Below are 25,399 nucleotides of genomic sequence, written 5' to 3' on the forward strand. Positions count from 1 at the left end.
CCCAAAGAAAAACAGACACCAAGGCAAACAACTGAACCACAACTCAGACGCTCCACGCAAGAGCGTAGACCACCTGAGAGACTGAACCTATAAAGACAATAAAACCTTGGGGGAGGGTGATGTCATGTATCTTACATTATTATATATAACTGTATAATAACATGCTATACATGACTGTAATAAGATATGACCTGTAACCACCAGCATACCTTACCACCAGGGTGCACTTGCAAGAGACAGGTATATAAGGACAGCATTCCAGAGCTGTGAAATAAAGGTGCAGGTCCAGAGTGACCTTGACTTCACTACATGCCTCGTGTGAATCTGTACTGAGGAGTCAGGACTTTACACTTATGTCATTTACTGACGGCTAAATACTGTAGAATCTTTGGAGGAATATCGAAAGTTAAGAGGTAAAATTAAAAAGGATATTAGGAATGCTAAGGGAGAGCATGAAAATTTTTTGGCTAGTATGTTCCATAAATATATTAAGAGCAAGAGGGTAACTAAAAAAGGGTAGAGCCTATTAGAGACCATGAGGGTAATCTTTGTGTGGAGGCAAAAGATGTTGGTATGGTTCTTAATGAAAACTTTGCATCTGTTTTCACAAAGGAAAGGGGCAATGTAGATACTGCTATCGAGGAGGAGTGTGAAATTCTGAATGAAATAAACATAGTGAGAGATGAGGTATTAAGGGGTTTAGCAGCTTTGAAAGCAGTTAAGTCCCCAGGCCTGGATGAAATGCATCCCAGGCTGTTGAGCAAAGTAAAAGAGGAAATAGCAGAGGCCTTGACCATCATTTTCCAGTCCTCTTTGGATTTGGGCCTGGTGCCGGAGTACTGGAGGACTGCTAATGTGGTATCCTTGTTTAAGAAGGGAGAAAGGAATAGGCCAAATAATTACAGGCCTGTCAGCCTAACCTCAGTGGTAGGAAAATTATTGGAAAAAATCCTGAAAGACAGGATAAATTTACATTTGGAAAGGCAAGGATTAATTAGGGACAGTCAGCACGGATTTGTTCAGGGAAGATCGTGTTTGACTAACCTGATTAAACTTTTTGAGAAGGTAACCAAGAGGGTCGATGAGGGTAGTGTGTACAATGTAGTGTATATGGATTTAGCAAAGCTTTTACATATGAACATAAGAACATAAGAAACAGGAACAAGAGTAAGCCATATGGCCCCTCGAACCTGCTCCATCATTCAACAAGATGATGGATGATCTGATCATGACCTCAGCTCCACTTCCCCGTCCACTTCCCATAACCCCTTATCCCCTTATCGTTTAAGAAACTGTCTATTTCTGTCTTAAACTTATTCAATGCCCCAGATTCTACAGTTCTCTGAGGCAGCAAATTCCACAGATTTACAACCCTGAGAGAAGAAATTTCTCCTCATCTCTGTTTTAATAAGGTCCCACATGGTAGACTGGTCACAAAGGTTAAAGCCCATGGGATCCAGGGCAAAATGGCAAGTTGGATCCAAAATTGGCTTAGAGGGTAGGATGGATGTTTTTGTGACTGGAAGGATGTTTCCAGTGGGGTTCTGCAGGGCTCAGTACTGGGTCCCTTGCTTTTTGTGGTATATATCAATGATCTAGATTTGAATATAGGGAGTATGATTAAGAAGTTTGCAGATGACACCAAAATTGGCTGTGTGGTTAATAATGAAGAGGAAAGTCATGGACTGTAGGAGGATATCAATCTTCTGGTCAGATGGGCAAAGCAGTGGCAAATGGAATTAATTCAGGGAAGTGGGAGGGCTAATAAGGAAGGGTATACACATTAAGCGGTAGGTCACTTAATAGTGTAGATGAACAAAGGGATCTTGGAGTGCTTGTCCACAGATCCCTGAAAGTAGCAGGCCAGATGGCTAAGGTGGTTAAGAAGGCATGCGGAATGCTTGCCTTTATTGGCTGAGGCATAGAATACAAGAGCAGGGAGATTATGCTTAAATTGTATAATACTCTGATTAGGCCATAGCTGGAGTACTGCGTGCAGTTCTGGTCGCTGTATTATAGGAAGGACATGATTGCACTAGAGAGGGTGCAGAGGAGATTTACTAGTATGCTGCCTGGAATGGAGAATCTTAGGTTTGAGGACAGATTGGATAGGCTGGGTTTGTTCTCATTGGAACTGAGGAGGTTGAAAGGAGACCTCATTGAGGTGTACAACATTTTGAGGGGCCTGGATATAGTGGATAGTAAGGGTCTATTTCCCTTGGTGGAGGGGTCTATTACGAGGGGGCATAGTTTTAGGGTTGTTGGTGGAAGGTTCAGAGGGGATTTGAGGGGAGACTTCTTCACGCAGAGGGTTGTGGGAGTCTGGAACTCACTGCCTGGAAGGGTGGTGGATGCAGAAACCCTCACCACATTTAAAAGGCACTTAAAATTCCGTAACCTGCAGGGTTACAGACCTAGAGCTGGTAAGTGGGATTAGACTGGATAACCTCTTGTTGGCTGGCACAGATACGATCGTAAGTACTGCAGGGAATCGAAGACGGCCAAGGTGATCTCCTGGACTAGTTTCGATCGTCTGGATGGGTCGGAGAGGAATTTTCCCATATTTTTTTTTCCCCAATTGGCCTGGATTTTTATCCATTGTTTGCCTCTCCCAGGAGATCACATGGCTCCAGTTGGGATGTTATGTCGAATGTTTCGATGCAAGGGGTGTTGCAGTGTGTGGGGGGGACTGGTTGGGCTGGGTGCTCTTTACCTTTCCTCCATTGTTGATTGTTCATAGATTTATATGTAACCTTCAGGGCTACTGATCGTGGGCCATATGGTCTTTGTCGGCCGATGCGGACACGATGGGCCAAAATGGCCTCCTTCTGCATTAAGAATTTCTATGTTTCTATTGATTTACCCAGCCACTACCTCTGAACTGAATGTTCTCACATTGCTGAATAAATACAAACTCCATGTAGTTACCAGAAGAAATAGCATTACTGGCACTTTAAAGGATTAAGAAGCCAAATAGGGAGTTAAGATATACCTTCTAAGATCGTACTTCAGGGGTCTGCCAACTTAGCAAGTAAGTATCTTTAATTATTATGATAATTGCAGTTACAATGAATTATGTACAGAGTCCTTTTGGCCAGTGAGGCAATATGTATTAAGTAGTAAATTAATAATTAAAGAAAGGCATATTACGGCACATTTGCCATTTAAATATGTACTAGTGGATCCTCTGAGGTGTTGCTCACAATAAGTCAAAGAACACATGGGCTAGAAATTTGTTATAGCCAAGGAATGGGCAGACTTTAGACTAAAAATGGCTAAGTAGCGCCATTTGAAAATAGTCCAGACAAATGTCATATAGAAACATAGAAAATAGGTGCAGGAATACGCCATTCGGCCCTTCGAGCCTGCACCACCATTCAATAAGATCATGGCTGATCATTCACCTCAGTACCCCTTTCCTGCTTTCTCTTCATACCCCTTGATCCCTTTAGACGTAAGGGCCATATCTAAATCCCACTTGAATATATCCAATGAACTGGCATCAACAACTCTCTGCGGTAGGGAATTCCACAGGTTCACAACTCTCTGAGTGAAGAAGTTTCTCCTCATCTCAGTCCTAAATGGCTTACCCCTTATCCTTAGACTATATCCCCTGGTTCTGGACTTCCCCAACATCAGGAACATTCTTTCTGCATCTAACCTGTCCAGTCCCGTCAGAATTTTATATGTTTCTATGAGATCCCCTCTCATCGTTCTAAACTCCAGTGAACACAGGCCCAGTCGATCCAGTCTCTCCTCATATGTCAGTCCTGCCATCCCGGGAATCAGTCTGGTGAACCTTCGCTGCACTCCCTCAATAGCAAGATCGTCCTTCCTCAAGTTAGGAGACCAAAACTGAACACAATATTCCAGGTGAGACCTCACTAAGGCCCTGTACAACTGCAGTAAGACCTCCCGACTCCTATACTCAAATCCTCTAGCTATGAAGGCCAACATACCATTTGCCTTCTTCACCGCCTGCTGTACCTGCATGTCAACTTTCAATGACTGATGTACCATGATACCCAGGTCTCAATGCACTTCCCCTTTTCCTAATCTGCCGCCATTCAGATAATATTCTGCCTTTGTGTTTTTGCCACCAAAGTGGATAACCTCACATTTATCCACATTATACTGCATCTGTCATGCATTTGCCCACTCACCTAACCTGTCTAAGTCACCTTGCAGCCTTTTAGCGTTCTCTCACAGCTCACACCGCCACCCAGTTTAGTGTCATCCGCAAACTTGGAGATATTACACTCAATTCCTTAATCGAAATCATTAATGTATATTGTAAAGAGCTGGGGTCCCAGCACTGAGCCCTGCGGCACCCCACTAGTCACTGCCTGCCATTCTGAAAAAGACCTGTTTATTCCGACTCCCTGCTTCCTGTCTGCCAACCAGTTCTCAATCCATGTCAGTACATTACCCCCAATACCATGTGCTTTAATTTTGCACACCAATCTCTTGTGTGGGACCTTGTCAAAAGCCTTTTGAAAGTCCAAATACACCTCATCCACTGGTTCTCCCTTGTCCTTGCTACTAGTTACATTCTCAAAAAATTCTAGAAGATTTGTCGGGCAGGATTTCCCTTTCATAAATCCATGCTGATTTGGATCGATCCCGTCACTGCTTTCCAAATGCGCTGCTATTTCATCTTTAATAATTGATTCCAACATTTTCCCCCTGACTGATGTCAGGCTAACTGGTCTATAATTACCCATTTTCTCTCTCCCTCCTTTCTTAAAAAGTGATGTTACATTAGCCACCCTCCAGTCCATAGGAACTGATCCAGAGTCGATAGTTGGAAAATGATCACCAATGCATCCACTATTCCTCGGGCTACTTCCTTAAGTACTCTGGGATGTAGACTATCAGGCCCTGGGGATTTATCGGCCTTCAAACCCATCAATTTCCCTAACATAATTTCCCGCCTCATAAGGATTTCCTTCAGTTCCTCCTTCTCACTAGACCCTCGGTCCCCTAGTATTTCCGGAAGGTTATTTGTGTCTTTCTTCGTGAAGACAGAACCAAAGTATTTGTTTAACTGGTCCGCCATTTATTTGTTCCCCATTATAAATTCACCTGAATCTGACTACAAGGGACCTACGTTTGTTTGCACTAATCTTTTTCTTTTCATATATCTATCGAAGCTTTTGCAGTCAGTTTTTATGTTCCCGGCAAGCTTCTTCTCGTACTCTATTTTCCCCCTCCTAATTAAACCCTTTGTCCTCCTTTGCTGTATTATAAAATTCTCCCATTCCTCAGGTTTGCTGCTTTTTCTGGCCAATTTATATGCCTTTTCCTTGGATTTAACACTATCCTTAATTTCCCTTGTTAGCCACGGTTGAGCCACTTTCCCCGTTTCATTTTACTCCAGACGGGGATGTACAATTGTTGAAGTTCATCCATGTGATCTTTGAATGTTTGCCATTGCCTATCCACCGTCAACCCTTTAAGTATCACTTGCCAGTCTATTCTAGCCAATTCACATCTCATACCATCGAAATTACCTTTCCTTAAGTTCAGGACCCTAGTCTCTGAATTAACTGTGTCACTCTCCATCTTCATAAAGAATTCTACCATATTATGGTCACTCTTCCCCAAGGGGCCTCGCACAACAAGATTGCTAATTAGTCCTTTCTCATTACACATCACCCAATCTAGGATGGCCAGCCCTCTAGTTGCTTCCTCGACATAGTGGTCTAGAAAACCATCCCTCGTACACTCCAGGAAATCCTCCTCCACCGCATTGCTACCAGTTTGGTTAGCCCAATCAATATGTAGATTAAAGTCGCCCATGATAACTGCTGTACCTTTATTGCACGCATCCCTAATTTCTTGTTCGATGCTGTTACCAACCTCACTACTACTGTTTGGTGGTCTGTACATAACTCCCACTAGCGTTTTCTGCCCTTTGGTATTCCGTAGCTCCACTCATACCGATTCCGCATCATCCAAGCTAATGTCCTTCCTTACTATTGCATTAATTTCCTCTTTAACCAGCAATGCCACCCCACCTCCTTTTCCTTTCTGTCTATCCTTCCTGAATGTTGAATACCACTGCCTTGGTCACCCTGGAGCTATGTCTCCGTGATGCCAATTACATCATATCCGTTAACTGCTATTTGCGCAGTTAATTTGTCCACCTTATTCCAAATACTCCTCGCATTGAGGCACAGAGTCTTCATGCTTGTCTTTTTAACACACTTTGCCCCTTTAGAATTTTGCTGTAATGTGGCCCTTTTTGCTTTTTGCCTTGGGTTTCTCTGCCCTCCACTTTTACTTTTCTTCATTTTATATTTTGCTTCTGCCTCCATTCTCCTTCTCTCTGTCTCCCTGCATAGGTTCTTATCTCCCTGCCATATTAATTTAACCCCTCCCCAACAGCACTCGCAGACACTCCCCCAAACATCCCTCTATCCCACCATCTGTACCAGAAGCTTCACACACTGCTCAATGCACCACACCCCCAGCCACTCACCCACTAACAACCTCAACCTATCAACACTCACACCCACATCTCATACCTTGCACACAATGACAGCTATTCAACTATGACAGGCACAAGGGTCATTAGTTATTAGAATTCATGCCATATGTGTGATATGTTTATAGATAAATTTATTAAGTGTGTTTGGAATATTTTGTAGTCTCTCTCATTTCACCTTTTTGCCCAGGAGGATGCTGTGAGATGGCATGAGACAGGGATGTGGTAAGCTATGGGGATCTGGAGTTTAATTCATGCGAAACAGAGTCTGATGAGCTGGTCACAGAGAGCCCGTCCAGAATGCCGATTTTCTTGCTGCCTCTGCCCTCCCTCATTCCTCCTCCTCCTTACCCTCGTCCTCCCTGTCCTCCTCTGCCTCGTCCACTTCCTCCTCATCCTCCTCTGCCTCATCGTCCTTCTGAGGTACTCCCACAATCCCACAGGCCCCATCCCATGACTGTGAAGAAGTGTTGTGAGCAGAAGCCTTTAACAAATAATGAGTGACTTCTGCACTTGAATCAATACTTCCTATCACCAAAAAAACTTGAAATAACTAAGGAAAGCTGTTTCAGTTGCAGGAAGTAGCAAACAGGCACAGAAACCGCAGAACAATGTTAGTTGCAGCTGATTGAGGATGATACCTTCGATATCGTTGCTGCAGCCTACTTCCTGCTGGTAGACAGCGGCTCTCCCTGTCGCTGTTCTGCGCTGCTATTATGGTAAGTGGCTAAAATGAAGTTGGGAGATCGGAGATCCAGTGAGCGTTGCACACTCACTGACATCACAATCTCCATGATGGCAAGGTCCCCAGCGATGGAGTTTAGCTGCAGTGCTACCGGCAACACTGATATGGCGTGCGGCGCTGGAACCAATATCAGCTATCATTACAGCTGTCAATGGTGTTTTAGTGCCATCTTGTGGCACTAACCTGTGGTGCAAACCACACGAATTTCTCCCCCGTTCTCTCTTATCTGTCACTGTCATCTTAATATTGCTGTGTTTCCCTCTGTCCTCTTCTGCTTCTCTATCCCTTTGTTTTGTCTTCAGGTTCTCGCCCCTCTTTTCCACTATTCTTTCTACTTTTGCTCCCCACCCTCCCTTCTAGATGGATGGTTGGTGACGGGAAAGGTAGCATTTCTTTGTGGTAGCTATGGGGTGCTGGGTGGGGAGGAATCTGGACATTACTACAGGCTGGCAAGTTATGGGTGCCTTTTGGGCCACAGGTCATGGATGGGGGAGTTATCTAGGTGACAGTATGCATTTATTGGTGGCAAATAATGGGATGGATTTGGTTAGAGGTAGGAGGTGAGAGGAGAGGCAGAGAAAAGGCAAGAGCATGAAGGAATGGGTGCTTGGAGCGCTCTGTGGTAGGAGGGAGAGGGAAAGGGTACTCAGGGCAGGACATGGTAGGATGGAGCATTGTGGGTATGTATGAATCTTTGAGCCAGTATTGTAATACTTTTTGGTCAGTATTTGGGCAAATATAGATTAAAATAACGTTTTACCTTATGTGTAGTGGATCGGAGCCACAGGTTCACTGCTGTTAGAGGTAACATGTTCAAAGGAGGAAAAGGTGCCAGTGAAGGGTGGAAGATGTCAAAGTGCAACTCTGTGATAAGGGCCCCATCGCTGTTTGAGTTTGAGTGGGGCAGGTGGTGGAAAGTATAATAAGGTGGAAATGCTTCTGTAAGGGGCAAGGTGCTTACACCAGCAAACCAAGTTTCAATCAAAGCCAGCATGCCAATATAATTATCCCCAATGATGTCATGGGTAGCAAGGGACTTGTTCAAGAATAAGCAGAGATTCTGAAGGGAAATGAGTAGAGGGTATTGATTATTGACCTGACAGCAGAGGCTGGGGCATGGGAGTGGGATGGGAACGAGGTTGGTGAGATTAACTCTCAATGGGCATGTCGGGCAGAAAGGTTAGTGAGATAACAGAATGGGGCAATTGAGATTACTGCTCTTAAGGAGCCAGTGATGGGTTCCACGATGGGCCTATTGCTGAGTGAGGCACAGAGGGTAGCTGAGGGCTTGTGCAGTAGAGACAGCATCATGTATTTGGAAGTGTAATAACAATGATAGGGACATATGGGTTGAAGATAAATTACATCATACGACTGAGACACATGAATACTAGATTAGATTTTCAATATAATACAGGAAAATATACTGGTACAATGAAATATAAAAGCTTTTCTGTGATTTATTCATTTCAGAAAATGCATTCTGAAGCTATTGAGACTCTGTTTATATTAAAAGCTTATTATGTTCAGTCTGAAGCCATCATATTCTAACTAACAGATAAGTGATGAATGTGTTGGGTTCAAAGGCCGGAAGCTGAATCTGCGCTGCAGTATGGACTCATTCGTCTCCGTAATACTGTAACTTATGTGTACAATTTTTATATTTGTTCATACCGAAAGACTCACCTATGAACATAAGGGTGAGAGCTCCTGCCACCATAATCACAGTCTGAAGGGCATCCGTGTAAATCACAGCAGTCAAACCACCTGCCAGTGGGAAGGCAAAAATAGCCATTTACTGATTTTTTTCCAAGCAAATAATCCCAGACTGTACATAATAAATCTGATATAAATGTAGTCATGTTCTTCCCTGAAGCTTTTAGATGAATTTAAATGAAGATAAATCTTTCTGAACACTTAGCCTGTGGAGCTGTATGCCAGAAATTATACTCGTCATAGTTTAGTTTTCAACTTATTTTAATACATTTATGACTGGGAATTATACAAGGACCTACCGAGGCTCCAATGCAGTAAATATATCAGGACATATTTCCGATTTATAAGGGAGTAGATGGGCACATGGCTGGGAGCAAGGTTTGAGCTAGTTCTGTGCATAAATAAAAGGGAAGGGGGGTAAGACCTCAGGATTTTGTAACACTCCTTAACTACTTCATTCCTTATTAGCGGGGAATTTGAAATATTAATCTGTTGGACTTCAGATATATGTCTACTCAAGATAAACTATAGTACTTTTTTTTTGTTTTTACTTTTTCATCTTTTTTAGGTGTTCCTGTGCCACGCACGAAGTGGAAGGTAATTTACTGCTGGCCTTTTCTAATATTGCTGCTGAACATGATTTGATCTCTATTCAGCCCCGACGAGCGTTCAGGTGGCATGACTAATCGGATCTCTGAAAGGTTAACTGTTATATTGATGAACGTCAGCTGCTAATGCAAGGCTAATTATGGGGGAACGGGGGAAATGATTACCCTCTGATTAATGAAATGTGGGCAGCATTCTGCTTTACTTAATTTATTTTCCTGTTTTTTTCTGAATGCTATAGTATGCTGGAGCTCCACTGTGACACTGAGTGGTACAACACAGGTTTGATTCTGAAAGACCTCATGTGACAGAATTCTAATCTCTGGTGCAATATTGGGAAAAGTATCGAGTGGAAGCAAGGCACTTCTTTATGGAGCAGGAGGAAAGACTGGAGAGTAAGTTGCGCTGAACTCTTGTTCGGCACAATCTGGAGACAATTAAAGGGCAGCATAGATGAGGGTTTGTAAGCAGATTTCACACCCACCCTTTGGTCTAAGTGTGACATTGAGAGAAGAAGGAAGAATTTTTTTTATAAAGAACCTAAAAAAAATCTATTTGTGATCCCTTCTTTGGCTCCATGTCATTTCCAAGCTGAGTGAGGGGAAATGTACTCCCAGGCCGCAGATTATACATTTCTAGAATTGGCTGCTGGTGTGTTGCCTCAGGGTAACTCATGTATTTTTTCCCCCCTTGGTTCTTCCTTCTAATGACTTGCTTAATCTGGAAATCACCATGTGAGGAAAGCAAAGGTTCAAATTCATGTCCAACTCCTGTAGTTTTGTGTATCAGTGTGTCAACCCACTGTAATGCATTGATAAAAGGCAGAAAACAGATTACAAAATTCAATATAGAACAGAGCTGTAAAAATGACAATACAGGTGTAGGAATAAAATTATACTTACATCTAGCGTCTTATTATGATACCTAATTTGGCTGTTGAATTTCCATACGTAAAGCAACTCAAATTGAAAATATCCAGGCATGGCTTAGACACCAGCAGAAATGCAATACAATATTAGTTAAAGTACCATTTATCGCATAGCTACTTCAAGGATTTCAAGAACTGAACTGAACACAATTTGGCATATTGCTAACTGCTTTATTTATTTCCCTACTTTTACACAGGCAATGATAATACAGTTGTCTAGGTGAATGTCATAAATGGTACATTTGGTGTCAAGATTAAATGAGTTCAACTTAATATACCACAACTCAGATTAGAATTGCAGGATCACATCTTTAACAGGGGTGACATTGATATTTGGCAGCAGCTCAAAATGGGTGATAGCGAATCAGCAGCCCATTTTACATCCCGTCTGTTTTCATTCACTATTCCATTGACTTCTCGAGGCAATTCCTGGCATTTATTTCTTATGATTCAAATAATTTATACATCTTCTATTTAACATTCTTCACTCTCCCCCAAACCTTCTAAAAAGTTTCTCCAAAGTTCTAAAATCATTTTTGTTGTGTCCTTAGATGCTCTAACAACGACTCCATGAGGCAGTGTGTTGTACTTGAACTGTAGTGACCTTAGTCCTTTATTAGTTAACTCCAGAGTGAGGATCATACCTGGTGGCCTGCCTTTTATACTAGGCCAGGCACACCTGTACAGGTAACTTACGAGTCTCCCACTGCTGTGCCCTCTGGTGACACACTTTGATATAGTACCAACAGTGGCCATGTAAGATACATGATATCACTCCCCCCTGAACCCTCAGTGCAAATAGCCTCTGCATTAACTATGCTCTGGACTTAGCTCGATATGGGTTCTGTCGGGTAGACCTCTAGCGGGCCGGCTCAACCTTAGGCGGGTAGTTGGTGCGGTAGTGTGCTGGTGGTTGCTGTTTGTGTGCGTGTGTGTTCCTGACCACTCCATTTTTCCCCCTTCCCACGTTGGTGTGGCGGGGGCTCCTGACATTCATGTACATACGAGTTCAGATAGGTGGGTGTTGCGTTGCTTTTTGTGGTTCTGTGGTGTGACAAGGGAGTTAGATGCCTTATCGATACAGTGACCGGTGCGTAAGGACAAGCTAGTTCCGGAGCTGCTGGGTGGTGTCCCTGCAGTCTGGTGGTGGTTCCGTGCCTGGTGCTGGCAGTGGGAAGCCGGTTGGCTCGCGTAGCCTGCTCCCGGGGCTGTTGCCATGGTCCCTAGCATCAGGCAGGTTCACAAATGACTGTGACCCCCCCCGTTCTTTCTTTATGCCCTGGGTCCCAGCTGCTCCCTGAGGAGCTGTCATCTAGCAGTGCACAGGGAACTGCTGACTTGCTGGCCTGAGCGTCGCTTGGTTTGAGATCCTGGTTGGTGCTTGTTTCCTCTGGGGAAACAGTGGCGGGTGACTCTACGTCTAGGGGTATGGCCTTGGTGCAGTCTGCTCCTTCAGGCTCGTGACAGTTGGTGCCACCGATTGCCTGAGAGATGGGGCCGACCCAGGGCATGGTGTCACTACCGGTGCCTTTGCTCTGCTGAGGTTGCTTGCTTCGCAGCTCGTGTGTGTTGGCTGCTTGTGGCCACACTTTGTGGTATATGTGGTGTCCCTGCACCTTGCTACTGAATCACACGAGGCATGTACTGCAGACACGGTCACTGCGTGACCTTTCTTTATTCCCAGGATCCAGAAGTGATGACCCTGCATGAGACCTCCCTTTAAATACCTGAGTGCCCAGGTGAGGAGTGTCTCCCACAAGTTCACCTTCTGTGGTTAAGGTGTGCATTTCCAGGACATATATATAGTGTACAGTGTGGTTGCATGAAGGTTACAGTTACATGAAGGTTACAGTTGTATGAAGGTTGCATACATGACATCACCTCCCCCCTCACATCTTTTTGTGTCAAAGGTTAAGTCTTTCAGGTGGTCGACGCTCTCTCGTGGAGCGCCGCAGTTGTGGCTCTGGTGGCTGAGCCTTGGCATGCGTCTCTGTCACCTGAGGTGATTCTGGTCTGTCCGGGCTGGCCGCAGAGACTGTGCATGTTGGTGAATGTCCTTGTTGCTCGTCCACTGGCAGTGGTGTGGGTAACATCTCATGCTCTTCCTCAGGTTCCTCAGTGTCTATGCTGAACCTTTTCTTTACTTGGTCCAAGTGTTTGCAGCAAATCTGCCCATTGTTGAATCTGACCACTATGACCCTATTCCCCTCTTTGCCAATTATGGTGCCCTCAAGCCACTTGGGTCCCAAAGCATGGTTAAGAACAAATACCGGGTCATCAATTTCTATACACCTCCCCCTTGCATTTCGATAATGGCACTCGGTTTGGGACTGGCGCTTGCCCTCAACAATGTCTGCCAGGGCTGGATGAATGAGGGACAGCCGCGTTTTAAGAGTGCGTTTCATGAGTAGTTCCGCTGGCGGGACTCCCATGAGCGAATGCGGGCGGGGCCTATAGGCCAGCAGGAGGCGCGATAGGCGGTATTGAAGGGAGGGTCTTTGGATACGGAGCATGCCCTGTTTTATGACTTGGACCGCACGTTCCGCCTGGCCATTGGAAGCCAGCTTGAATGGTGCTGTCCGGACGTGTTTGATGCCATTACCCAACATAAACTCCTGGAATTCATGGCTGGTGAAGCACGGGCTATTGTCGCTGACCAGAATGTCCGGCAAGCCGTGGGTCGCGAAAACCGTACGCAGACTCTCCACTGTGATGGATGACGTGCACGAGTTTAATATGATGCACTGGATCCATTTCGAGTATGCATCGACAACGATCAGGAAAATTTTTCCCATGAACAGGCCCGCGTAGTCGATGTGAACACGTGACCATGGCCTGGTGGGCCAGGGCCACGGACTGAGGGGGCCTCCCTGGGGGCATTGCCCAGCTGGGCACACGTCATGCACCTGCGAACCCAGTGTTCCAGGTCTGAGTTAATTCCCGGACACCATACATGTGACCGGGCAATGGCCTTCATTAGCACGATGCCAGGGTGCTCGTTGTGGAGTTCCCTGATGAATGCTTCCCTTCCTTTCTGGGGCATGACTATCCAGCTGCCCCATAGCAGGCAGTCGGCTTGGATGGAGAGCAAATCCATCCGTCTGTGAAACGGTCTGACCTCCTCGGGGCACGCCCCGTGTGCGGGCGCCCAATCCCCAGTCAGAACACATTTCTTTATCATGGACAGGAGGGGGTCTCTGTTGGTCCAGATTTTGATCTGGCGGGTTGTGATAGGGGAGCTTGCGGTGTCAAAAGCCTCAATGGCCATCACCATCTCAGCGCTTTGCTCCGTCGCCCCCTCAGTGGTGGCCAGTGGGAGCCTGCTGAGCGCGTCAGCGCAATTCTCGATGCCTGGCCGGTGCCGTATGGTGTAGTCATACACAGCCAGCGTGAGAGCCCATCGCTGTATGCGAGCTGACGCATTGACATTGACAGCCTTGCTGTCGGACAACAGGGATGTTAACGGCTTGTGGTCCGTTACTAGCTCAAACCGCCTACCGAAAAGGTACTGGTGCATCTTTTTCACCCCGTAAACACAAGCGAGTGCTTTCTTTTCGACCATGCCGTATCCACGCTCTGCCTGGGAGTGCGACCTGGAGGCATAAGCCACCGGTTGGAGTCGGCCGTCATCGTTACCCTGCTGCAACACACAGCCAACCCTGTAGGATGATGCATCACACGTTAAAACCAGCTTTTTACAGGGGTCGTACAAGGTCAACAGCTTGTTGGAACAAAGCCCGTTCTTGACCGTCCCCCCAAAACCATTCACAATCTTTACGCAAAAGCATGTGTAACGGCTCCAACAATGTGCTTAAGTTCGGCAGAAAGTTCCCGAAATAGTTCAAAAGTCCCAGGAATGATTGCAACTCCGATGTGTTGCCGGGCCTGGGTGCCCAGCGGATCGCCTCTGTTTTAGCTTCGGTGGACTGGATCCTATCTGCGGCAACCCTCCTGCCCAAAAACTTGACCTCTGAGGCCAAAAACACACACTTGGGCTTTTTCAATCGCAAGCCTACCCGGTCCAGTCGGCGTCCCACCTCCTCCAGGTTTTGGAGGTGTTCCTCGGTGTCTCGACCCATTATTAGGATGTCGTCTTGGAATACGATCGTTCCAGGAATGGATTTAAGCAAGCTTTCCATGTTCCTCTGAAAGATAGCGGTCGTCGAACGAATGCCAAACGGACACCTGTTGTAGACAAACAGCCCCTTGTGCGTGGTGATGGTGGTCAGAAGCTTGGATTCTTCAGCCAGTTCCTGGGTCATGTAGGCTGAAGTGAGGTCCAACTTGGTGAACAGCTTGCCTCCTGCCAGGATGGCAAAAAGGTCCTCCGCTCTCGGAAGCGGGTATTGGTCCTGCAGTGTCACTCAGTTGATGGTGGCCTTGTAGTCGCCACAAATCCTGACCGAGCCATCCGCGTTGAGAACAGGAACGATGGGGCTTGCCCAGTCACTGAATTCAACGGCCGAAATGATGCCCTCTCTGAGCAGCCTGTCCAATTCACTTTCAATTTTCTCACACATCACATACGGCACCGCTCTGGCTTTGTGGTGCACTGGCCTGGCATCCGGGGTGATGTGTATCACTACTTTGGCGCCCTTGAAAGTCTCGACACCCGGTTTAAACAGTGCCCCGAATTTCTGTAGGACCTATGAGCATTGAGCTTCACTCCACAGATGAAATGGCGTGCACATCCCCCCATTTCCAATTCATCTCGGCTAGCCAGCTCCTCCCCAAAAGTGCGGGGCCGTTTCCCGGGACAATCCAGAGTAGCAGCTGGTTCTCTGATCCATTATGTGTTACCACCAAGTTTGCACTGCCTAGCACTGGGATGATCTCTTTGGTGTACGTCCATAGCTGCATGCCAATGCGTTCCAGTTTTGGCCTGCTAGCTCTGTGTGGCCATAGTCTCTCAAATTGTTGGGCGCTCATAAGGGACTGGCTGGCTCCTATGTCCAGCTCCATGCGCACCGGGATGCCATTCAATAAAACTTTCATCATCATGGGTGGCGTTTTGGTATATGAGCTGTGGACGTCAGCCATATGAACCCGCTGAACTTTAGCATCCATGGCTTTGCCCCAAGCATCATCCTGCATTGCAGACCCCTCGTCTGGTTCCTCTGTCTCGTAGATTAGCCTCGCTACAGCCTTTCCGCACATTCTGGCCAAGTGTCCACTGATGTTGCAATTCCTACAGATAAATTACTGGAACCTGCAGCTTTTCGCAGTATGTCTAGCCCCACACCTCCAGCTTGAGCTGAGGTTGTTGTTTAACAAAAGGACTGTTGCCAGGCATTCCTCTCTGATTGTCCCTTTGGTTATTTCTAAGTTCTCTGATGGTGGGTGTCAATGATCCTATCACGGGACACATTGTTCCTCGAGATGGTGTGAATTGCCGATCCCCTTTCCATTGTCCCTGTTGCGGGCCCACCCTAAAACCTGTTGCTGCCTGGCCGGTTTCAAAATGCCCTTGCCTGCCTGTGGGGTCCTGAGCCGCGTTCACCATGTTAACTCCCTGGTCCATCGCCACGTTGGAACCAGAGCTGTGCGCGTAAATTAGCTTGGTCTCCTCTTCCCCCGCCATGAAGTTCTGAGCTATCAACGCCGCCCCTTCTAAAGTCAAGTCCTTGGTCTCTTTGAGCTTCCTGAAAATCCCGGCGTGACTAATGCCCTCAATGAAGAAATCCTTTAACATCTCCCTCCTGCAGGCGTCTGTGAACATACAGAGACTGGCCAAGCGCCGCAGGTCCACAACGAAGTCCGAGATGTTTTGTCCCTCCCGACGCCGATGTGTGCAGAACCGGTGCTAGGCCATGTGTACGCTACTCGCCGGTTTGAGATGCTCACTGATCAGCTGGCTGAGCTCTTCGAAGGACTTGTCCACCGGCTTCTCGGGTGCGAGCAGGTCTTTCATCAGCGCATACGTCTTTGGTCTGCAGCTGGTCAGTAGATGCGCCCTCCGCTTGTCAGCCGCTGTCTCTTCCAGCCAGTCCTTCGTGACGAAACTCTGCTGGAGTCTCTCAACGAAGTCGTCCCAGTCCTCACCCACACAGTAACGTTCCTCTGTGCTACCGGTGGCCATCCTCGTGGTTCGGTGATTCCCGTTTCTCATCGCCAAATGTGGTGTCCCTGCACCTTGCTACTGAATCACATGAGGCATGTACTGCAGACACGGTCACTGTGTGACCTTTCTTTATCCCCAGGACCAAGAAGTGATGACCCTGCGTGGGACCTCCCTTTAAATACCTGAGTGCCCAGGTGAGGAGTGTCTCCCACAAGTTCACCCTCTGTGGTCAAGGTGTGCATTTCCAGGACGTATATATAGTATACAGTGTGGTTGCATGAAGGTTACAGTTACATGAAGGTTACATTTGTATGAAGGTTGCATACATGACAGTACATGACTCTGGTCCCCGGGATGCAAGCTACAGCATTGGGTAGCTTGCTGGACCTGTGTGCATCAATGGGTGTCTGCCCGCTGCATTGGCTGTGTGCATTGGGAATCCTGCATCGCACAGCTTTTCCTTGCTTCTGATGGACACTCTCGGCGTCCGAGCACGATCGCGCAATTTTTCCTCACTGGTTGCATATGCACAGTTCAAATCATCAATTGCACATTGTACATAATCGCGTGACTTTTCCTCACTGGTTACATGTATACAGTTCCGATTATCAGTTACACACTTTACATACTCTGTTACACTTTTAGTCTCTAACTTACAATTCTTGTTACATTGCTTAATTGTGTGGAATTGTCTCGTTAATTGTAGTTGGTTGCAGGCCTCCTTTAAGAGATCCTTGCTTGCTTTACCCCAATCCACTTCTCCGTTTGATGCCACGTGTTGCTCCATCAGCGCTGCACCTCGTGGTCTGGCCGCGGCCATCTTTGTCTTCAGCGCATCGCCTCGTGGTGCGGGCGCCATCTTTTCTTCATCCACGATGTTGACTGCGGTGTTCCTCTTCTCCCTGGGCTCTGCCTCCGCAGTTGGGAAGTTGCTTCTGGATCTGATTTTCTCCCTCCTGAGTCCTGCCACTGGGGCCTGGAAGGTGCGTTCGGGTCGTCTCAGCTGGATCATCCCCACACAGTCGTGCTGAGCAGTCTATGTCTCGGGTGCCGTGCGGGTCAGCTCATCGGTGCCGGGTCCACCCTCAGGTGAGGGCTTGCTTTGCCCCTGAGTGCAGAGGGCTTCGATCGCTGGAGGGGTGAAATCTTCCCACTTCTACTGGATCTTCTCCATCCACCTTCTGCCGAGCAGCGTTGGTCCATCACCTGCAATAATCCACAGAGGTAACTTGTGCACTGCGCCATCATGGAGTACCTTTACATTCACACTACCAACGACTGGGATGATTTCATTGGTGTAGCTGCGCAGTTTTGCCTGAACCGGGGCCAACTCGGGTCGTTCAGCCGGATTGTCCCATAGCCTCTCAAAGGCTTCTTGATTCATCACTGACTGGCTCGTCCCCGTGTCCACTTACGTGAAGACTGGACTTCCCTCTATCTCGACTTCCATCTTCAGCGGGGAACACTCGATGGTGCAGGTACCTCCCCGTGGGACTGGGCAGCCTCTCTGTCTAACAATTCATAATCCACGCTGGATTCATGGCCATCTGCGGATTCCTCATCGACACAGTGAGTCCTGTTTCTCTTACACATTCGCTGGAGGTGGCCCTTTGTGTCGCAGCCTTTGCATACATAGTCTTTAAAACGGCACTGGTGAGTCCTGTGATTCCCTCCGCAACGCCAGCATGGTGCTACTCGATTAGTCCCCCTCGGCAGACTCTGAGTTAAGGGACTCGGAGGCCTGTTTTCTCTTCCCTGAGAGGATTCGTGCTCTACAGTCCAGCTCCTGAACGGCACCACTCTGTGCACAGTACCTGCCGGGTTTGAGTCCTGAGGGTGAGACATCGGCCTAGAGCCGCAGGTCGGGGTCATGAATGACTGGCTCACCGAGATGGCCTTCTGCAGGGTGACTGTGGTATCCACCAACAGTTGCTTGTGAAGAAGGCCCTCATGGCCAATTCCAATGACAAAAATGTCCCGCAGTGCTTCATTAAGATGGGTGTCAAAGTCACACGGTGCCGCCAGCCTCCTGAGGTCCGCGGCGTACTTCGCGACTTCCTGGCCTTCGGGCCGTCGGTGGGTATTGAACCGGTGTCTGGCTGTGAGGATGCTCTCCTTGGGCTTGAGTTGCTCCTGGATCAGGGTTACGAGCTCCTTGTACGACTTGGTCATTGTCTTTGCTGGTACCAGCAAGTCACTGATGAGGTCATAGACGTTGGGCCCACAACTGGTTAGCAGGATAGCGCGGCGCTTATCAGCCAGCGTGGCTGGGTCATCTCCTGCCAGGTTGTTTGCTGTAAAAAAGTGTTCTAGCCTCTCCACAAAGTCGTCCCAATCATCACCATCGGTGAACTGCTGCAACATACCAAGAGTAGCTATTTCCGCGCTAAAGTTCGTATTCTCGTCGCCAGTTGTTGTGGCCTTAGATGCTCTAACAATGACTCCATATGGCAGTGTGTTGTACTTGAACTGTAGTGACCTTAGTCCTTTATTAGTTAACTCCAGAGTGAGGATCACATCTGCAGGCCTGCCTTTTATACTAGGCCAGGCACACCTGTACAGGTAACGTATGAGTCTCCCAATGCTGTGCCCCCTGGTGACACACCTTGTGATAGTACCAACAGTGGCCATGTAAGATACATGACAATCTTCTCCAAACTTATCTACAATTTTCCTGCTGCTTGTCTTCTTTAACTTCTGTTTAAAATTCATATTTTTAAAGTAAAAACTTGCGTTTTAAATATCTTCCCTTATCAAAATTAAAGCATTATATCAGAAGATTAATCAATTAACGACTCCCATCAACAACAACAATTGACATTTATAGAGCGTATTTCATGTAACCAAACATCCCAAGGTGCTTAACAAGGGCGATATCAATAAAACATTTTTGACACCGAGCCACAGCAGGAGATATCAGGACAGATGATCAAATGCTTGGCCAACAAGTAGGTTTTAAGGAGCATCGTAAAGGAGGAGAGAGAAGCTTAGAGGAAATTCCAGAGCTTAGGGCCAAGGCAGCTAAAAGCACGGCCACCAATGGTGGATCACTTAAAATCAGGGATGTGCAAGAGGCCAGAATTGGAGGAGTGCAGAGATCTCGGCAACTTGTAGGGTTGGGAATGTTACAGAGATAGGGAAGGGCAAGGCAATGGAGTGATTTGAAAACAGATGAGACGTTGTCAGACCAGGAGCCAGGGAATGTCAGCAAGCACAGGGGTAATGGGTAAATGGGATTTGAAGTGAGTTAAGATATGGGCAGCAGAGTTTTGGATGAGCACAAATTTATGTAGGGTGGAAGATGAGAGGCCGGCCAGGAGAACATTTGAATAGTCAAGTTGAGATGTAGCAAAAGCATGGATGAGGGTTTCTGCAGCAAATGAACTGAGGCAGGGTTGGAGTCGGGCGATGTTACGGAGCTGGAAGTAAGCAGTCTTGGTGATGGAGTGGATATGTGGTCAGAAGCTCATTTTGGGGTTAATCTCAAAACCAAGTTTAAGAATCCAATTAAAATGGCACACCATCTGTTGTACAACTATCTTATCACTCCAGGTGCTTAGCATGTGTGCTTAGTTAAAAGTTAACAAGGTACATCTTATTGTTTCCTTGTTTTGTTCACATTAAAAGAATTCCATAAGTGCAGGTTGTTACTGATAAATTACCTGAAACCCCAGCTCTATGCAAGGTTCAAATTAACTTCAAGCACCAGCTTCCCTTATGGTACCAAAATCACACACGGAAACCTAACCGTATAGCAGTGCATTAGTCACTTCTCCTACAATAGTATTTTGAGTCCACTGATATTTTTCAAGGACAATTAGAAGGAGATATGTGGAAGAGTTCTAACACACTTCTCACACTGTTAAGATGTATTTTTTTCATGGAGAAAGATCCTTTTGAACTAGTTCTACAAATTTGGCTTTCAGCAGCTGACAGGATCCTTGGAAAGCTGCCAGCTCCAGGATTGTGCTTCCTGTCAACTGAAGAAGAGCGAACACTGCAAACATCAAGCAGCAATTTAAAGGCCATGTCGATGGAGAGAGAACAGAGGCTATGTTGTTACACTTCTATCTCTATTAACTCCAATAGACCCTTTTTCTAGGAACACATTATAAATTGAAATAAATTACCAATCCTCCATGATTAACTTTTTTAAAGAAAAGTAAATATAACATTGACAGGAATACTAGTTCAATGAAGTGACACTTGGAAGTGCTCTTGCAATAGATGACCGTTTCAAGATAAAGAAGGTTTTGTTTAGCATTCTTCAGGTAGCCATCTATTATCTGGATCACTGGTTTAATTTCACAGTCAGTAACTGCCTAAAACACTCATTTTATTGTCTTGCAAGATGTGCGAGAAGATCACCTGCATGCTTTCTTGGCTATAGAACAATTCATAGCATGTGGGTACCAGGAACTATCTGTTACTAAAAGTGATAAGAACATAAGAACATAAGAAATAGGAACAGGAGTAGGCCATACGGCCCCGCAAGCCTGCTCTACCATTCAATAAGATCATGGACTCAGCTCCACTTCCCCACCCACTCCCCATAACCCCTTATCCCCTTATCATTTAAGAAACTGTCTATTTCTGTCTTAAATTTATTCAATATCCCAGCTTGCACAGCTCTCTGAAGCAGCGAATTCTATAGATTTACAACCCTCTGAGAGAAGAAATTTCTCCTCATCTCTGTTTTAAATGGGGGGCCCCTTATTCTAAGATCATGCCCTCTAGTTCTAGTCTCCCCCATCAGTGGAAACATCCACCTTGCCAAGCCCCCTCATATTCTTATAGTTTTTGATAAGATCACCTCTCATTCTTCTGAATTCCAATGAGTCGAGGCCCAACCTACTCAACCTTTCCTCATAAGTCAACCCCCTCATCCCCGGAATCAAGCTAGTGAACCTTCTCTGAACTGCTTCCAAAGCATTTGTATCCTTTCGTAAATATGGAAACCAAAACTGCACGCAGTATTCCAGGTGTGGCCTCACCAATATCCTGTAGCAAGACTTCCCTGCTTTTATATTCCATCCCCTTTGCAATAAAGGCCAAGATACCATTGGCCTTCTTGATCACTTGCTGTACCTGCATACTATTCTTTTGCATTTCATGCACAAGTACCCCCAGGTCCGACTGTACTGCGGCACTTTGCAATCTTTCTCCATTTAAATAATAACTTGCTCTTTGATTTTTTTCTGCCAAAATGCATGAACTCACACTTTCCAACATTATACTCCAACTGCCAAACTTTTGTCCACTCACTTAACCTGTCTATGTCCTTTTGCAGGATATGTGGATGATTTGTGTCCTAGAGATAGCAACATTTTTCTCGTACTTTCAAAAGTAGATGTGTGGTATAAATAATTACCAGCTATTGTGTAAATGGCAGTCACCACCAGCAGGATTACTGTAGCAATGTAGAGGTTCCAACCCAGTGAGACTTGGATAAAAAGCGCTCCAGAGAAAATGTCAGTCTGAAAGCAGGAATATAATTGTTGCTTTTAAATAACAATAAGAAACCTACATTAATAATCTACCTATTGAAGTAGACACACAGTAATAAAAGATTTGAGATGCTTTAAGAAGCCACTTAAAAAAAAGATATTGGTGATAATTTTCCATCAGAACCAAAATTTTAAACTACTGAGTACAAGAAGAAAATTGAATCAAGGGGTTGAGATGATGTCATAAAAATGTTAGTAATTTGCAATCGTTCACTAAACCTTAAGATTAGATTACAATTTTAAAATGATTTGTTACTGTTTACAGTGTACACTTTATGTGGGGTGGTTTAAGCTATTTGGGCCTGATTTATGTTGGCAGCAACATTCAGTACTTCCCACGACTTTGATGTACAATGATGTAAACAAAAGGATTGGTGATTGTCATTCCATTACTGAAGGTTTATGGGTAAATAACTTGCAGTTAATTACAGGCACTAGGATGCAGAGCTGATGCCACATCCCAACACCTGCCCTGATGGAGGCCAGGAAAATCATAACGGCTCCATGCTGCTCTGAGGGCAGAACCAAGGCCCAGGAACACTCCAATGAACAAGGTAGGTTTCCCTCCACCAACGCCTCCCCCCCGCCCCCACCACACACCCCTCATTTCCCCCCCCCCATTACCGCGCCCTCCCACCATCCCCACCCCCACACACGCCCCCCCATCCCCGCAGCCCCCAACGTAGACAAGGGAGCTTCTATTCAAGATAATCGATCCCCTCCAAGATCAATTTAAGAAAATTGTTTGCAAAGTGTATTTGTCCCTGTTTTATCATCGCCGGCTAGAACAACTGCTTCCAGGTCTCTTTGATATCTGTTTGAAGATATTAAAGCTTGCTGCAGGATGACTTTCCCTGTTGGTGGGGGAGTGGGCTATGTCAACTACATGCTTCTATTCTGCAGGAGAGAGACTGGGAGAATCAGCAACTGATCAGTAGTTATCTAAACCAGTCTAAAGCACCTTCTAACTGCTGGTTCCAAATTGTCAAAAGCAAAAGCTTGTGATGAGATCACCTGCACATGTCTGGAAGCAAAATGGTGGGGTTGATTTATATATAAGAATATATAAATAAAGTTTATAGTTCCACTAGAGAGGAACAAATGGCTAAGTTTGTGGTGACTTGTATTTCCTGCTGAGTGCTCTACTTTAGTTGCTCTCTGCACTGTAATGCCCATTTACAAGATTTATGGATTTGTCATTTCTTTCCCTGAATGTGAGTCGTACTCGTGAACAGCTGACGTACAGCAGTATTTTACTGAAAATAATAGCACTGCTTCAGGTTACCAAAAAAATCAATCACATCAGGAGACGTGTAGAAGGACAAACTGACCCTGGTAGATGGTGAAAATACAGAAAGACCTTGGGAATGTGTACTGGGTTGTCAATGGACAAAACAAAACTTTTCCATAGCTTAATGCGCACTCCAATAACTCTCAGCAAGTGATAGTTAACTTTATATTAGAACTGTTTTTCAAGAGACAAGAGCTGCATGCAACGTCATCAGTCATCTGTGTCCCAATGTAAACAGGGCTGGGACCAATGTAACTTGGAACTAACACTGTAGGTTTAAACTAATATAGCAGGAGTAAGGATAAAACAAGATGTGACTCAGAAAGGTAAGAAAAAAGGAGCAAAGGGTATAGGAAACATTAAAGATAAAATAGGAAAGTAATAAAGACCAGATCAAGAGGAGGAATTGATTTAACAAACGGCATTTCCGAGGTTGGGTGGAGGCAATAAGCCATAAATTGCTGCCTCTCTGGGTGCGTACTATGTGCACACACACCCGAAGAAGCCTCGCAAATGTCGATGTGCATGCGTCGAGAACCGGCATCTGTGATCTGTCAAAATGTCTGGGAGAAGGACATTTGTGTGCAGAGATTTGGGCTATTTGCACAACACCTGCCCAGCGAATGTCCTTCAAACTCTTACGACTGGTAAAAGCAGGCATACAGCTTACTTTTACCATCTTAAGAATTTTAAAAGATAGAAAAATTAAATGTTATCATTAATTTTTAGATTTAAAAACCCTGTTCATTAAAGTAAGTTTATTTTTACCCCTATTAAAACATATTAAAAAATAATTCAACAAAATGTTTTTTTGTTTAAAACATATAATTTTAAATATGTGAGGTTTTTTTATTTATTGTGTTGTGTTTCTGAGTTTTTGGGGGTATTCTCATTGATAGTAATGGGAGCTCGTACAAACAGAGCTCCCATTATTATCAATGAGAATACTCCATATTCATTTGTGGTTGAGACCCACATTGCGTTTATGTTCCTGGGATGTGTGAGCCCATACTCTGGGCTGCGAAAGGATGCCTCGGACCGCAAGTATACGTTCCTCCAGGACTACTATGTAATTTTGTAGAAATATTTTCGGTCAGAGGCGTCTGCCCACAGGAAGCCTCCGACCGCAGTTTTTGGGCCGGGGCGGACGTGCGGCAGTAAATGCTGGTGATGGGCGGAAGTTGGGGCGGGACCGAGTCTCCTTCGCTGTGGTGCTGACATCAGTGCGCGGGTGCGTCACCACGTCTCTCCCCTCATTTAAAGGGGAGAGGAGCAGCGTTTCTTTAGGTTCGGCCACTGGGCCACCAGGGAGGGTTTCGACTGGGCCAGCACCCAAGAGGGGGTTCCAGGCTGTCTGTTGGTGGCCTAACCAAACCCTGGACCATAATTGTCCAGCTGATTGGGAAGTCGGCCGGCAAAAAGAAAACATGGCGGCACCTCCCCTTGAAGGGCCGCTATGCTGCCGTAACTCACACAAAAGAAACTAGGTGCACCGACAGAAAAAGCTGTACCGTGCGGCAGCATGTCGATTTTTTTAAGGTAAATTTTGAGGGGAGTGGGATGGAGGTGCGGGAGAGTGGTGGTGCGCACTTTGATGATGCGCTTGGGGCAGTCGGCAGCAGCGGGGCGGAAGTGGGGACCACCAGAAAAATCCCCGAAGTGAATTTGGGTCATGGTGGCCAATGGACTGGAACGCGGCGACCACTCAATTCCGCCACATGGCCACCGCAAAACAGCGGTAATGGGCCTTATCCGGACCCTGAATTTCATCCCCACTCTGTCAGAACACTGTGCTGGTGGGGTGGTCTGCACCCTTGAGTCAACCTCCTCCCAGGTTCCTGGACCACTCGACCACTAATAGAAAATGGAGAGTCGGGATAAATGGGTCATTTTCCAGTTGGCAAACTATAACTAGTGGGGTGCCGCAGGGATCGGTGCTGGGGCCTCAACTATTTATAATCTATATTAATGATTTGGATGAAGGGACCGAGTGTAATTTAGCCAAGTTTGCTGATGATACAAAGATCGGTGGGAAAGCAAGTTGTGAGGAGGACA

The 25,399-nt window shown here is 46.0% G+C and overlaps 1 protein-coding gene across 1 annotated transcript in view; it reads right to left on the bottom strand.

The window, feature by feature from the left end:
• slc5a9 (solute carrier family 5 member 9) overlaps nt 1-25,399 on the bottom strand; it is a 102,954-nt gene that overhangs the window by 45,679 nt on the left and 31,876 nt on the right. The window contains exons 5-6 of the mRNA XM_070886910.1: nt 21,918-22,023; nt 8,922-9,002 (exon numbers count right to left, since the gene is read on the bottom strand). Coding sequence (XP_070743011.1) covers nt 8,922-9,002; nt 21,918-22,023 — 187 coding nt within the window. The remainder of the gene's footprint in view (nt 1-8,921; nt 9,003-21,917; nt 22,024-25,399) is intronic.

Source organism: Pristiophorus japonicus, chromosome 8 (assembly GCF_044704955.1).
Source record: "Pristiophorus japonicus isolate sPriJap1 chromosome 8, sPriJap1.hap1, whole genome shotgun sequence".
Lineage (NCBI taxonomy): Eukaryota > Metazoa > Chordata > Chondrichthyes > Pristiophoridae > Pristiophorus > Pristiophorus japonicus.